Raw genomic sequence first — 16,494 nt, forward strand, 5'->3', positions numbered from 1 at the left:
GCATTTGAGTTTCAGACTATTAGGTTTGTGGCATTGCAATAAAAATGTCTGTTTCTGCTCCAAAACTAACCCAGGTTAGGAATATACAGAAATGAGAATTTAAATGCCCATAGGGTTCAAACCATAATTTGAAGTCACAGACACCGGACTCCTCTACCACCTAATCTGTAAGCTCCCTTAGAGTTAACCTCTTTCTCACCAAACTCAGCAATGCTTATTGGACATGCCCAGTTGTATGGTTAGAGCTTCACACCGAGTTTTACTTTCTCCAGGTTTTACCAGCAGCAAAAGGAAGGAGGTGAAGGAGTGAAGAGTTAAACAGGTAGAAAACTTGGTTCAGCTCAGGATGCTTATGACCAAGAGAGAGCAAGGAAGGCTGGAGAATGACGAGAGGCTGCAGTAAAAAACCACCTTGTCAGACACAGTTGATCTTCGTCTCCAAGTTGGCATCTTACCCTGTTGGGTTCCTTTTACATCTTTTTGGCACAGCCTAGGCAGGTCATGGAGCTTTGTTGTGATTACTCAAGCCAGAGCCACAGTAAGCGGTGGGCAGGGACATCGGATCTAGGAGAATGCCAGTGCCTGTGTTAGTCCTGCCAGCCCCTGCATTCCTCGAAAAGCTGCAGCTTCTTTTCAAGGGTTCCAAGCAGGAGACCAAGGTGCACAAGTAAAGCCAGAGCTCATCATAATCATCGACTCCTTGGCCCCTTCCCTTTGACTGCTGGGGCCTTTCCTGGCACCGTCTCAGGTATCCCCACCCAATCACTACTAAACCCCGGAGAAGTGGAATCTCCACACAGTTTTCACGGGTCTAACAGGGGCCTGGGCATGCTCAGTAGGCTACGTGGTTCTCTGGTTTGTTCGTTTCTCTCTCTCTCTCTTTCTCTCTCTCTCTCTCTCTCTCTCTCTCTCTCTCTGATGGGGAAGGGAGGGTGGTGGCAAGTTACAAGCGCTTGCGGCAGGTCCCCGCCCCCAGGATCAGGCTCCCCGTGCAAGGGGACGATGAAAAGGTAGAGGCACCTCGCTTCACAGCATCATCCAGATCTGGACCTGCTGCGACCACGGGCCGAGCCCACCCATTCCCCAGCCAAGGGACGGGCCCGCCGCTCTCCATGGTACTGCGGAGAGCTCAGCTCCGCCCTTCTCTTTCAGAAGGACAGCACCCGGCGTCACGTAACCCAGCCTTCTCGGGCTCCTCCACCGCCTTTTCCTTCCCAGCTCTTTCCCTCTCCTCCCCCTCCACCTCCTTCTCCTCCTCCTCCTCCTGCTCCCCTCCGTTGCCTGTTCTCCCCTCCCGCACTCCTGGAGATAGACGCTCAAGCCTGACGCCTCTGAAAAGGCAGCAGCAGTCGCCTTATCCATAGACCTCAGGAAATTCGCTTTGACCGATGCATGCTTCAGGCTCTGGCTCGAGCTAAGGGGAATAACCGGGCAGGTAAAGAAGCTCAATTTGGGTTGGGGGGAGGGGATGGGGCGAGGCAAGCTGAAGAAGGATATCTTTCCCCATTGTAACTGAGCCAGGATCTGCCACAAATACACAGGGAAAGATGGGTGGTGGGAGGGTGGGGGAGTGTAGATCTTGGTTGTTTTGCAAGAAGCCTTTTAAATAGATGGCAAGAAGATGAGATGGTGGTACTGGGGTAGTAACTTAAAGGCTGAATGCAGTGATTTATTAGCAAAAGAAAGAAAAGAAGAGAAAGGTTAGATATCAAAGCAATAAAATATCTCTCTATATATTTCTTTCCCTACCTCAGCAGCCCCACACTATGCCTAGCCTTAATTTGTGCAGTAGACTCCGAGCTCCAAGAAACTGCCCTGGTATTAGAGATGGAGCTTAGAGACTGGGCGGGAAAGCCGGAGAGAATTTTGGGTGTGAATTGGTATTGAGGGACTTTGCAAAAGCCAAGGGTGAAATAATAAGCGCTTCTAAAATTTCTCTCAGAGATTTCATGTTCTAAATGAGGATATATATAGTGCATGGAAAGGTATAGGGGTGTGTGTGTGTATGTGTGTGTGTGTGTGTGATACCAGAAAGATTAAAATATGCAACTGCAGCCGATGAGCATACTGTATTGATCCTTCCAGTGACTTGGGATGAATTTGATTCTAGAAATGAAAGAAAAGATTAATGATGCTGTTAGTCTGCTTTTGAATTAGAGCGCTTCTTCTTTTGGCTGCAGTAAGGTTGTTTTTCAGATCCCTTTATTTCATCCTCTAATTTGTGAACTCGCCAGGTCTTTCCGGCACCTAGAGAGAATCCTCTTTCTCCATATAAATACAGATACTCTCTCACATACAATGAGCTTCCTCTTAGAACTGGGAAAACCAGTTAACCTCCATGTGGTAAGAATGTATATATATATATATCTATATGTACATATATATTCCTCTAGGATTTTTCTCTTCCACTATCCCTTAAAATTGTCAAGGTGTGCATTAGTGGAGGAGGGCTGGAGGAACAGAAGAAAAAAGGTTATGTGATCGATGTAACATTAATATAATAATTGGCTCCCACAGAGTTATACACACAAGGAAAATAAAAAGGTTTTCTAACACATGAGCTTGAGAATGGGTTCAAAGCACTACTCTTGATCAAAACATTCCAGATTTATTTTGCAAATGACTGAAAATTTAGCAGATTCCTGAGTCCACTTAAAATATGAAAGTATACTGAATAATATACTATTTCAGATGATTTGAAGAGCTCCTTTCTTAGGGTTTGCAAAGGAGTAGACAAGATATGACTGGTGATTGCTGATAGTGTAGAATATATCAGCCATAATATATAAGTAACTGAGATTTTTATTTCCTTTTGCTAGTGGGCAGTGTGTATGTGCCTGCCCCCGCACCCTGTGCGTGTGTGTGTTGAAATAGAGAGCACCAGTCATCAATTTCATCTGGGAGGAACTTGAAGTGGGATCCCCTAGCTTGGTGGCTCTCAGCTGACACCTGTAGGGATTGCTCTGTACTGAAGAGAAATGCTCTCAGCTCCCTCCATGGAGAAGCAGCAGCACAATGCAGTGCCATAAATTACTGCTAGTTTCAGCTTGTAGGGGGAGAAAAGTGTTAATTGGATAGTGAGCTTCTACGTCCAGACAATAAATTTGGGGTGTTTGTGTGTGTGCATGTGTGTATTGTGTATGTATATTGCTGTGTGTGGGGGATATAAGAAATAGTGAGAAAAATAATGCACTTCCTTGACATGAACGGATTATACATTTGTAGTTTTTTTTTTTTTTCAAACTGTGAGAGTAGTTTTTTTGGTTAAAAAAAGAGGTAGAAAAAAAATCAGTATTTATGATTTCCGTACCATTTCAAGAAGCTGTCAGATTAGAGTTGAATAAAGAGAAGTGATTTAATAGTATAGTGAGTGATTCAAAGGTGTGGTTTTAAATTCTGGCATCCTAGAGCCATAGCAGCTGAGATGACATACATGTCACCTGCTGTTCTGACCACACAAATTGTGAGGTCTGACAGCCAGATACAGATTTCAGGAGGAGTTAGATCACTACACTATTAGGCAAAATATTAAGTACTTTATGCACCTTTAGAGAAGTTAATATTATGGCAATTGAGACACATTGCCAAAAACATAAATCTGGCTCCAATTAGTTGTTTTCTTTTACAACAGATTATTTCTGTAATAAAAAGGAGAACTATACTTGTTTGAAATTTTGCAAGAGACTACCAAGAAACCATCAATGTTCCTTCTAAGAAAAATAAAATGGCAGGAATGTTATGCAAATCTAAGCTGGCAGCTTCCTGCCAACAGTTTGATATAATTTGCCCATTGTAAAATGTATTAACTTGACATTTGAATAGGTTGTATTTTTACTGTCCACAGAACAAACACGCAGCATAGAGATCCTTAAAAGCATTTTTTTCCTCTCCTTACATATTTTAAAAATCAAACTATCTTGGAAAAAGAAAAAGATAACCAGAATCAAATTTCCCTTTAAAACTTGGGGCTATCTACTAACAGTTAAAATAAACTACAAGGGTGTAATGGATTATTGTAAAATTGTGATATTAAGTGTTAGAAAATATTAGGCCTTACTTGTAATGAGGATAGAAAACGCTCCATCCAAGGTTAGCTCTTTACCTTACTAATAGAACCAGTGCTACACCTGTGTTATGAGCTAAATAACAGTTTACATACTATATTGATATTGACTTTAAACCTTAATTTTGGCTTTAATTCTCTGCAGATGTCTGGGTCCTTAAAAAAGACAAAATAAAACCAAAATGCATCACCAACACACAACCAATTGATGTGCTGACATCTCAGCTTGGCCCTGCAGAGGCGGAGAGAAAAGAAGAAGAGGAGCTGTTGTGATTTCCACATCTAACAGCTTCTGACTATTTCGCAACTGCTGGGTTTGAGTCCTACTGTTGCCGTGGTTGAAAAGAGAAGTAAAACCCAACTTGTGAGACCATGCACAAGGAATTAGGCTTTGGTTGCAGCGGTGCTGAAGTTTATGCTCTCAGAAAAGAAGCAGACCTTTGAAGCTATCCTGGGGTTAAGAAGTGGTGCCCTAAAGAGGCAAGCATCCCTTTCTCCGTTGTGCTTTAAGACACCGCATGTGGAGGAGACACACTTGAGGCATTCACAAGCGTCTAAGGATACTGGCTCATTGCTGGCTTCCTGTACTTCCCTGAGAAAAGTGTTTGCTTTTTGCTCACTCTCACTGCTTCCTTTTGGCCTGGTATCACCGGTGGAACCTGGCAGATAATGGGATTTGAGGAGTTAAGTATCTGCTGACACCACAGACGGTCTTAAATTAGTTAATCAGACTCAAATGGGTCAGTGCTTTCCCTTGATCCTTGATTGAAGCCTTTTCCAGAACGTTGCCTCCAAAGTGCATCCTCCCTTTGGTCTGGAAGTTCTGTGGCTGCCCTGTACCCCTGGGGTCAACGTTTTCCAGTTGGAAGAGGACTACAGGGAGAGGGGGGGGGGGTTGTTGGAAGAAGAAGAAGAAAAAAAGAACTAGATAAAGGAGGGCACCTCCCTCCCACGCCCGCCTTTCCCCCTACCTTCCTTTCTCTCGGCACCCTTATTTCTCCATCACGGTGACCAGGACCATTTTGACCCTGTCGGCCCCGGCACCCCCCCGCCGCACCCCAGCCCCGAGCATGGGGACGGCGCTGCTCCAGCGCGGGGGCTGCTTTCTCCTGTGCCTCTCGCTGCTGCTCCTGGGCTGCTGGGCGGAGCTGGGCAGCGGGCTGGAGTTCCCGGGCGCCGAGGGCCAGTGGACGCGCTTTCCCAAGTGGAACGCCTGCTGCGAGAGCGAGATGAGCTTCCAGCTCAAGACGCGCAGCGCGCGCGGCCTCGTGCTCTACTTCGACGACGAGGGCTTCTGCGACTTCCTGGAGCTGATCCTGACGCGCGGCGGCCGCCTGCAGCTCAGCTTCTCCATCTTCTGCGCGGAGCCCGCCACGCTCCTGGCCGACACGCCGGTCAACGACGGCGCCTGGCACAGCGTGCGCATCCGCCGCCAGTTCCGCAACACCACGCTCTTCATCGACCAGGCGGAGGCCAAGTGGGTGGAGGTCAAGTCCAAGCGCAGGGACATGACGGTGTTCAGCGGCCTCTTCGTCGGGGGGCTGCCCCCGGAACTGCGCGCCGCGGCGCTCAAGCTCACCCTGGCCTCCGTGAGGGAGCGGGAGCCCTTCAAGGGCTGGATTCGAGACGTGAGGGTCAACTCCTCGCAGGTGCTGCCGGTGGACAGCGGCGAGGTGAAGCTGGACGACGAGCCGCCCAACAGCGGCGGGGGAAGCCCGTGCGAGGCGGGCGAGGAGGGCGAGGGCGGCGTGTGCCTCAACGGAGGCGTGTGCTCCGTGGTGGACGACCAGGCCGTGTGCGACTGCTCGCGAACCGGCTTCCGCGGCAAGGACTGCAGCCAAGGTAAGGCCCGACGCCCGACCACGGGGGCCGGGGCCCGGGCAGGGCGCGGGGAGGGGAGGGGACCGGGCTGCTGCATGGGGTCTTCCTAACCTGGCCAAACGTGTGGCAGTTCGCTTCGAGGGGAAGGCCTGTTTCTCGTGGCCTCTCTGCCTCCACAGCTCCTCCCTTGACATCCTGCTAAGGACGGGGCTGCCCCCACTTCCAAGTTCCAGTTCCTCCTGGAGTCCTTCCTGCCAACCCTACTCCCTTCCAAGTGGCAGATGCAATGGCCTCTTCTCATTCCAAGGGCTCTTTGGCAGGTTGGGCCCTATATTTATTGGACTGTGGCCCACCTTTATGACCACTTGTACTCGTCTCTACCACTACTAAATCTGTAACACACAGACTTTGCCTATAAGATGCCAACAAGCATCTCAAAGTTTGGACATGCGTTTGATGAGAAATGAGGCACGGGAGAGGTTTACCACGGCCGTGGTTGAGAATCCCCACGTGGTTGTGGCCCCTCGTGGTAAAGGACGAGAGAGACAGGGTCCGCAGGCACTGCTATGCCTTTTGCAAATAGAGCGGTAAAAACCTGCTTTTGGCTGTGGAAAAAGGGGAAGAGAGGATGTGAAGAGTTTCTTCATTAGCAGGAGGCTTTTTGGAATAATGTTGGTTTCCACGGTTATATCCCAGTCCAACATTTGTCAAATTTAAGGAAAATTTTCTGATTTCTGTGGTTTGTTGAAATCTGAGACAGGTCAGCTGCTGTTTAAAAATGTTAGAGATTTAATAACATATTTTCTTAATTAACAAATGCCTTGTAAAGAGAAATACAGTGGTGGAGAAATTTAGATGTTGCTGGATTGGGAAGCTTCTGCAGACTAATAAACAGGGATGCATGCAAGGGATTGCAGGAGATTTTTTAAGGATATTCGGCTAATGACATTTATCTGGGTAGTGGAGGCCAAGTGGTAATTTCTGTGGTTCTTGGGGCTTAAAACAGTGTGGAGTTAACAAAAAATCATACTTAAGTTCTGTTTTCTCCCCTTTAGAAATAAAATTCAGTCTTCAGTGTGTTTTGCCGGTGTTGTTGCATGACAATGACCAAGGAAAATACTGTTGTATAAATACAGCAAAACCTCTGAACAGAAAGTGGGTGAGTGGTGTGAAAAAGACAAATTAGTGGCTAAGCAGATGTCGGGATTTAAAGTAGATAGCTACGGGTCAAAGCAAGGCAATCAACGCATGGATAAATGGCATTTGTGGCTGAAATGGGTGAAGAAACGGTGACTTATTAAATCTGATTTTGAAAGCTATAGGGACAAAAGCTCTATGTGTGGCTGCGTTTTATTGTATAATGTCTGTTTTTTGCTGACACTGCGAAGGGGAACTAGCCTTTGTAAAGCTTATTAGAGTTGGCAGTTCTCTCTCACTTGACTTTAAGAGAAAGGAAGACTTGATAAGATTTGTAATTGTTTAAACAGCAAGTAGAGTTAGTTAGGAAGAAAAAAAGCTGGTCTTAAGAGAGTTCTGTAGTGTTCACAGGATTAGGAGTGCGGGAAGAAAAGAAAGGGCTGTTTGCGCTCTGTCTTCATGTGGGTTTTTGTTTTTCATTATATTTTGGCTTAGGTAATTATAGAAAACTATATTCCATGGCCTATACAGTATGTCAGCTTTAATAATACATTTCTATAGATATAAGAGCAGGCTTTATAGCTACGTTTTACAAAATGAAAAAGATGATTATTTTCTTCTACCAAATCTAACCTAATTGTAAATCATGAATAAGCAGCTAGATATAATTTCCACACTATAATTTGAAGTTGCATACTTTTGCACTGATTAATAGAAATGAATTTAAAAATGAACATGATTTTATGGAAAAATTTCCCTAAGAATCCTAATACCATTTTAAAATACAGAGAAGGCAGTTTAATGAAGGACACATGAAATGTAGCTTCCTTCCTTAAATTAGGAAACAAATATGACACAATGACAGCTTGTACTGTGTGGGAGGGTGTTTTAAATGAAAATTTTTATTTTTCTATGCATTTTTAATGTAGGGATCCAGAGATCATGCATAATCAGGAACAGTTAAGAGTGAAAAAAGCATGGAAAAGTAACTTGTTAAGGAGAAGCAGAATTAGATGTATCTGAAATGCATTTTATTTGGAAATGGAGAGCTCTTTCTACTAGATAAAGAATTTGGAATTACCATGATGCGTTACTGAACAGTATAGTGCCTGGTGCATAGGGTAATTCAACCCAGAATAGCAAACCCCTTAGGATTCTTCTGAAGCCTTGAGTCATTTTGAAAATTTGAGCTGAAAATGGAGTGCAAAGATCACCACTAACCATAGAAGGCAAACAAAAGATTGGATTCTTTTGAGTATCACAGAATTGGGAGATGGAGTGATAAACGCAGAGTCGGTCTTCCTAGAAGGATTGGCTCCATTTTGCTTATTTTCCCTATTTCATGTGTGTCAAGTGACTATTGAATAATTAATTGAGAGTGGATGCCTCTCCCAACACAGATCATATATTAATGGCAAGGGATGGATGATTTCTATTCAGATGAAATATCAATAAAGCTCTGCCTCTAGCCAGCATTTACATTGTTTGCCACATTTTTCATAAAAACTAATTTTAAAATAAATAAGTCCACATTCATTAGAGAATATTTAGGGAAAAAAACAGGCAAGCAAATATTAAACGCAAATTCAGATTATCTCTGGTCTTAACTAAATTCTTTTTAAAACGTTAATAACATTTAGCTGCCTTCATATTTAAAATACAATAAGAACTACTAAAAAGTAAGACTATAATAAGATAATGAAAATATTCCCTGCCCCCCCAACCTCTAGCCAAGAGTGCCTTGAAACAACTTAGACACCTATGAATTTCCAGAATATTTTAATTGAATGAGTCAGTTTCAACCTGGCTTTGTGTTCAAGCCTAGCAAGTTTCATTTGTTTATTTATGTACTGACAGAGAACCCAGGAAAGGTTATGGGTCATGACCAGGTTAGTGGCAGAACCTGGGTAAGAGCATAAATATTTTTATTTATTCCCAAGCCCTTTTTCACCATGTCTGCCAAATAAGATTTCCAGTTCATTCAGGTTGAGATTATTTTTCAGGTTCAGGTGTTATTCAAGGGAAAAAAAAAAACATATAAAAATAGGTGATGGAACAAAACTAATTTATGCATCACTTACATTCTCTGACCCTGAGAGTCAGCCTCAGAACTCAACTAACCAAAAATGTCACCTTTTCTGAATGATGAATACTTACAGCGTACATAGCTTTTTCATATTCATTTCATCTAAGTGCCTGGACCATTATTATGGTCTCATCTAAATGACCTTGACCATTATTTCTGGAGCACTCATAGTTTTCTAGTAACTTGAAAGAATTAGTGATTTTCATAGCTATCCAGCTTAAAAACAAGAATAACAAGGATAATCAATAAGAAATTAAGTTATATTTCTCATGATTTCCAGATCCCCAGGTCTCATGCATTTTAGGGTCATGTACATTAAAATTTCACATTGGACTGTTTCATTTTTTTCACATGTTCTCTGTTTAAATGGCCATAAGCACATATGGCTTAGGCTTACTGATTGTTTAATGTTACTGAACATGTCAGCATGATAGATGTGACTTAAGAAAGCTTCTGCTTTCCATTACTTTGCTAATGTGACCAGATAGGCAACCACATTCACTCATTCATTCATTTCTTCATTCATTCATTTGCTTATTAATTTCTTTATTTAACAAATACTGATTAAGTGTTTTGTGTACCAGAGTACTAGGCTTATGCAATAAAATGGCAGTGCAGAAATAGTTGTTTCTTTCATAGACTTCATGTTCTAGTGAGAAGGCAAATTGACTTTTTAAAAATAGGAACTTTTTAAAATGGTGGTATGGAAGGATGGGTGCATGGTACTATGGAAACTTAAAATAGTGCGAACTGACCTAAATAAAAGATTTTCCTGAGAAGTGATTATTAAACTGAAATATGAAAAAGTGAGAAACAATTAACCAAATTAAGAGGAGAAGTATTAATCAGGTAAAGCCCAGAGTTACAGAATTCTGATGTGGGAGATGGCACTGCATGTTCAAGCCACTGAGAGAATGCCTTAAGCATGGAGCTCTAACTCCACACTTGGGAGGGATGGAGTCAGGTAGTGCACAGCCTTCTGGACCATGTCAAGTATTTTCATCTTTACTGTAAGAGTGATAAAAGAGCAATAGGAAGAATAGAGTGTGGATGGTAGGGAGGAAGATGGAATTATCACATTTATATTTCCGAAATGTCACTCTAGCTGTATAGTGTAGAGAACAGAATAAAAGGGGGCCAGGGAAAAAGAGAAAACATTATTTTCTGTTTGTCAGTCAACATCATTTGTTAAGCACCCACAGCATGCTGTAAATTAAACTAAGAGAAAAACTAGTGAAAAAAATATAATTATTTCTTGAAGGAAGTTAGAGTCATCATGGGTTTGGTTAGATATAGAAATGTAAGGCCATTGATTGTTCAGAACACTTTGGTTCTACCTGTGAAATGCATTGCCCGAACTCTTTATGTGGATTGTAATGTAGTTTCCTGCAGATACACCCACTGAATCTATGGGTCTTTGGAACCCAGTGGCAGTGCGACACTTCATAGTAAATCCCCAGGTACTTTGCTCAACGTGTTCTAGTGACGAAATATATTGGTTGTTTGAATCAACATTGTAACTACTACAATGAGGGAAAATATTATGTAGGTGCTGGTAATCTTCATATGATTGTTTTTTATTTAAGTAGTTATTATATAAGTAGATACTGGACAAAAATGATTCAGAGATTTTGACACAGTTTTGTTTGAAGTCTACCATTTTAAGAAAAAGATGGATTACCTGTGTTGAGAAAACTTTGAGTCACAGAAACTCATTAATAGTTTTGATCTAGAGGAAACATTCTGGGAAACTCTTAAAGTGTGACAATGAAAGGCATCTATTTATTAAAAAGTTTATTTTGACTATGAGGTAATAATCAAAACGGAGTTATTATCCTAAAATGCCACAAATAAAGTCGAAAGTATTATTTTGAGATTTTGTTTTCCTATTCTGAGATACATCTGTAGTGTAGAGGCTAAATGATGCACTCTTGGGCCAGACTGCCTGGTTTCAAGTGGCACACTCAAACTTGCTATTCTTCAGTTATGTTATCTGTGAAACTGGGATGAGAATAGTATTTACTTCTTAGGGCTTTTAAGAAAATGAAGCAGGTGACTTCATGTAAAGCTTAGATCAGTGCCTGGCACATAGTAAGCATTTTGTAAGTGTCCACATGTTATTTTTGTTATTATTACCTCCACCAGTATTTCCACTGACACCATTTTCTTAGGGGTACTTTCATGCAAAATTCAAATATATAGAACTTCTTACTCATCTAAAAGGAATTTTAGTATAATAATGATCCATTACTTGCTCAAAGTTTCAGTTTATAAAGACAATGAGCCTCTGTTTCTGTTGTATGCAGCTGTGTTCTAATGTTACCCTTGTCTAGCTGTTATTTGAAATATGTTTTAAAAAATCACATTCTGAGAATTTGTGATTTAGCAAGCACTTAACGCAAAAGTATATGTAGAAACTATACTTTTACTTTCTACCTAAACTAATATCTGTATTCCATCCAAATCTGATATTTAAGCAGTGATTTTTACTGCATTAATAGCTTATTTAAGATATCATTTACTTTGAAGCTTATACTAAGTTATTATCTAAAATAGGAAAAGTTTTTAATAACTTGAGTATAAAAACAGGTTTATTCAATTTGTAACTTGTCTTTGAGACTCTCTCATATGTTAAATTTATTTATACCTATGCTGAAGATAAGACAGGTAATATATTTGGCTTTAAAAGTTCAAGCAAGTTATTCTTTTAGTTACATGCAGATTATGTTTTCTCAGCATAAAATCATATATATATATATATATATATATATATATATATCTCACTGATATCATGTTGAGTTTTGGATATCATTAAATTAAATGTGACAAATTTTATTATTTAAAGTTATCCTGATTGACTATAGAAAGGATGGCACTGTACAATGTTTCTGTTATTCTTGGCTGCATTGTGAGAATCAGGACTCAGAGACACATTAATACCTGAAAATAGTCATCGCCACATTCTATACTCTTTCTCAGTCAATATTTGTTGGCTACACTGATTACAGAGTTAACTCCTATAAATATGTTTTTCTTTCTCCATTTATTTTATTGCATTTTAGGTTTTGGGGTACATGTGAAGAACATGCAAGAGTGTTGCATAGGTACACACGTGGCAGTGTGATTAGCTGCCTTCCTCCCCATCACCTACATCTGGCATCTCTCCCCTGGCTCTCTCTCCCCAACTCCCCACCCCCCACCGTCCCTCCTCTATTTCCCCCCAACTGACCCCAGTGTGTAGTGCTCCCCTCCCTGTGTCCATGTGTTTTGAAAATTAGGCCGTACAATAGATATTCAGGTTTTGTCTCATTATGAGATTAATAAACCTATTAGAAGTTGCTGTGCAAACTGTGCTTTCAAAAAGTGTATGTGTATTTGATATAATTCATAATAATGTTTATATTTTAGAAGTTTTTGGTTTATTAAAAAAACAGTATACAAAAATCTTACCCCTTTTTTGTTGTGTGCTTCTCTGTAATTTTACGGCCTAGTCCCTTTTTTGTTATTCATAAGTAAAGGAACAGGTAAATTTACATGGTCTTTGCTGAATATATGTCTTAAAATGTTCTAATGATGTTTTGAAAACAAAGTTTTGGCCAGTTGCTTTAGAACACTTCAGAAAATTGCGAGGCTCTTGGTTTTCTCTCCTGAGCATGGATTCCATGTAGTTCCACTTGATATTTGGGATGGGTACCATACACTCTCAGATTCCTTTCTTGCCACATTATTTATGTTTTGTGTATCAACAGAACATGATTTGGAATCTGAAGAACTAAATTCCAGATGGGACTTTACATCTTAATAGATGTTAAAAGTAAAATAATACCATCAGTGTTCTATGTTTCAATTTCTAAGGTTGTGAATTGGGAAATCACCTAATCAGACTACTGTTGTGAACTAATGCCAGCCTACTTCACAGATTGTTTGTTAGTAGATAATAGAGATATACTCTTTCAAAGCTTAAAAGTTTGAAGGAGATGTTAAATGACTACAGGTAGATTGCTGTAGGATGTTGTGAATGATAATACTGTTACAAAGATGTGAATCATGTTTCTTTAAACTTACTTTGGGATCATTTTAGATGGATTTTAGATCATTTATGCCCAATAGTATGCATCAGATTTGGTAGAGTTCTCATATCATTATGCTTTAATATATGGGTATTATAACAAGCTAAGTAAAGAGGACATTGTTTCCCTTATTCCGCTAGGGTAAAATTTAAACAAATAAGTGGTTTAAGGCAGCAATGATATGAGTGCATACTTCTGATTCTATTTATATGAAGTTTAAAACAGATACAACTAATCTGTGGTGATAGAGGTCAGAATAAAGTACCTTTTAGTGGTGTTGACTAGAAGAGGAGAAAACAATGGAGCATTGGGCATGATATGGGTGGTGGTTGTGTGGGTATGTATATTTGTAAAGATTCACCAAACTGTACACTTGACATATATATGCTTTACTATATGTAAGCTCTCTGTCAACTTTAAAAAGAACCCTTTCAAATTAAAAAAGAAATGCTGTTCAGTGAATACCAGTGCACTGAATATATGTAAGAGCCTACTTAGAAAATAATCCTTAATGAAAATCTATATTGAAAAATGTTAAGCATAAAAGCCAAATATTTGTAGCATATATCCAAAGACTATTCTGGAGAGCAAGCCTATTTATATATGAATAAATTTCAAAGTAAGCAGAGAGAGTACTCTGTTTTAAACATCGTATACAGTCTTTGAGTTTGAATCATTTTTCACTTTCATGTTTTTATAATGTTTAGAAATAAAACATAGGTTCTTATTTTACACTTGCATCCATGGAGCACAAATTCTACCAACATAATCAGGCAATGTAAGCTTTCCAATAAGAACAACTCAACTGCTAGAATTGTTAAGTAATTGAATGATGAGTATTTTGTAAGAGATCAGTAAATACTTGAATGAGTAATTGGATATTGGAAAAGGCATTACCGGTTAGTTCAACCATAACTCTCCTAGTATTCTGTAAATCTGCAAATATAGCTGATTTTCCCCAAAAATATTATACATATAGTTATTTCAGAAAATGGACTAGATGGTGCTCCTTAAAGGTGAGACCATAAGGACCGCTTGAATTTGAGAATAATTTAAAATCATTCTGTTAAGAATCACAGTAGTTGTTATTAAAATTACTAGTGTGCTTTGTCTGTCTTTTCTTATATAGTCTTACCATAGTCCTACTTGATAGATTTTATACAATTTTTGTTTTACCAGTGAGAAAACTGTGGGTTAGAAGAGATCACTTGATAAAAGTCCAATAGCTAAGAAATGGCAGAGCTGGAATTTGAGTCCCGGTATGCCCAATACCTTAGCAGACAGCCCTGTCCATTATATGACACAGCTTGTATATTTCACTTACCAAATGGATGCTGGGCATTTGTTCACTAGTTTTCAGCTTGGTACAAATTTAAATGGCTGACTTATAATAAAGCCTTCAGATTTGAGGGTTGTGTGACAGACCCTTAAATTTAGTGCCACTTCCTAATGTCATGATAATAAAGAAAATGGAATAGCTTGTCTTGTCAAAATTAATCACTCTTTGTTTTCATAATACTTGTTTGTTTGCTTCCTCTGTTGACCTTCTTTTCATATTCTACTTTATGGGTTGATTCTACTCTACCATAACCAGAAGTAAAGCCCCAAAATATTGCATTTAAACAGTATTACAACTAACTTTTGTCCTTTTGATTAAATGACTTATTGTTTTGCAAAACAAGCAACACAAAATTTCCAACTCTTTTAGAATTTGGATGATAAAATTATTGAAAATATCAACATCCATGGTGAGTCAGCACAAATATGAAGGCCTAGCTCAGTCACATAAATAGCTAGTGAGAGTTGCTGAGTTAGAATATGGTTCTGCTGAAAATCTGGATGATGGTACAGTGGGCCCTTAATTGAAATGTCATAATGAGAAGATAGTGCCTCTTTTTGGCTGAGTTTGGCTTCCGAACCCATTGCCTGAAATTGAACTCAGGAGTGGTTCTTAGAGTTAGAAAGATGTATGCTCTGTGCTGTTTTGGTTATATATGAGAAACTATTATTGGAAAGAAGTGGGAGGAAAATAAGTCTGACCTGGCAAGCCAAAGTGCTGACCTGGACTCTTGTCTAGTTACTTACGCTCAAAACTATCTGGACTGTAATTAGAAATGCACTGACACCACACTGCAGGAACAACTGCTACTTCAAATAGCACTTTCTTAGGTTGGTTCCCAGGAGGGATCTGGCAGTCCAAAAGTTAAGGGAGAAGCTGCCAAGACGAACAGTTGCTTCACTAATATCCTGACATCAAGAAGGGCTTTCTATGTTTAATTATAGACATAATGAATTCTGTGTGGATTCTAATCCATGGTGGAAGCAGAACTGGTGAGAGTTTAGGAGATACTGTTGTTTGGGACCTCATGATACCTGGCCCTCATATGGAAAGTACTAAGTTTAAGTGTTACTCAGACATTGCTAGATTCAGCAGAATCTACATCCCTATCCAGCAGAGGCAAGAAAGTGAAAGACTCATGTTTTTCTTCTAAGTAATGATGTTCCTCTATAATTAAGCATGCCTAGACTCTCCTTAGGGAAATAGCTGGCATGGCAGCATATGACTATAGTTGTTGTGTGGAAGATGCCACTTTACAACTTCTGCTCTTTAACTTTAGTGAAAAATTGATTTATTTTCCATCAAATAATGTAATTATTTAAAATTATACGTGATGCTACAAATATTAAATGTTTAATTTACTGAATTGAAAATATAAATATTGGACATTATATATTGTATTTCACTACTCAAAAGCACAATGAAATGTGTAAGAGAATACATCTATGAATGTTGATTTCCAAAGTTGGGCTGACTTTCTATGAACTAAAGTAATCCCAATGCTTTGGGAGTCCAAGGAAGGAGAGTCACTTGAGGCCAAGAGAACCAGACCAGCCAGGGCAACAAAGAGAGACCTCATATCTACAAAAAAATGTTTTTAAAAAATTTGTCAGGTGTGGTGGCAACAACTGTAGTCCCAGCAACTCAGGAGACTCAGGTGGGAAGAATGCTTGATCCCAGGAGTTCTAGGAGGCAGTAAGCTGTGACTGAGCCACTGCACTCCAGCCAGGGCAACTGAGTAAGACCCTATCTCTTAAAAAAAAAAAAAAATCCCAGAAACCTGTTTTATCAGAAAAGTTAGGGAACTGATACAAATATTTGCTTTTGATATTTATTTATTTTTTTAATTACACTTTAAGTTCTGGGATACATGTGCAGAATGTACAGGTTTCGTACATAGGTATACACATGCCATGGTGGTTTGCTGTACCCGTCAACCTGTTATATACCTTTGGTATTTCTCCTAATGCTATCCCTC

General features: G+C 39.9%; 1 protein-coding gene across 33 annotated transcripts in view; it reads left to right on the plus strand.

The window, feature by feature from the left end:
- Positions 1 to 834: 834 nt before the first annotated feature.
- The window catches only part of NRXN1 (neurexin 1), a 1,131,792-nt gene continuing 1,116,132 nt past the window's right edge, over positions 835 to 16,494 (plus strand). For 19 of the 33 annotated variants that reach the window (XM_032292196.1, XM_032292197.1, XM_032292214.1 and 16 more), the window contains exon 1: positions 4,854 to 5,905. In XM_032292196.1, coding sequence (XP_032148087.1) covers positions 5,134 to 5,905 — 772 coding nt within the window. In that variant the 5' untranslated portion in view covers positions 4,854 to 5,133. Of the gene's footprint in view, positions 1,436 to 4,208; positions 5,906 to 6,939; positions 7,048 to 16,494 lie in introns of those variants that run through there. The other 14 variants (XM_032292205.1, XM_032292206.1, XM_032292219.1 and 11 more) reach the window with 2 other exon arrangements.

The sequence above is a fragment of the Sapajus apella genome, unplaced genomic scaffold (genome assembly GCF_009761245.1).
Source record: "Sapajus apella isolate SASKATOON/1434 unplaced genomic scaffold, GSC_monkey_1.0 scaffold26, whole genome shotgun sequence".
NCBI lineage: Eukaryota > Metazoa > Chordata > Mammalia > Primates > Cebidae > Sapajus > Sapajus apella.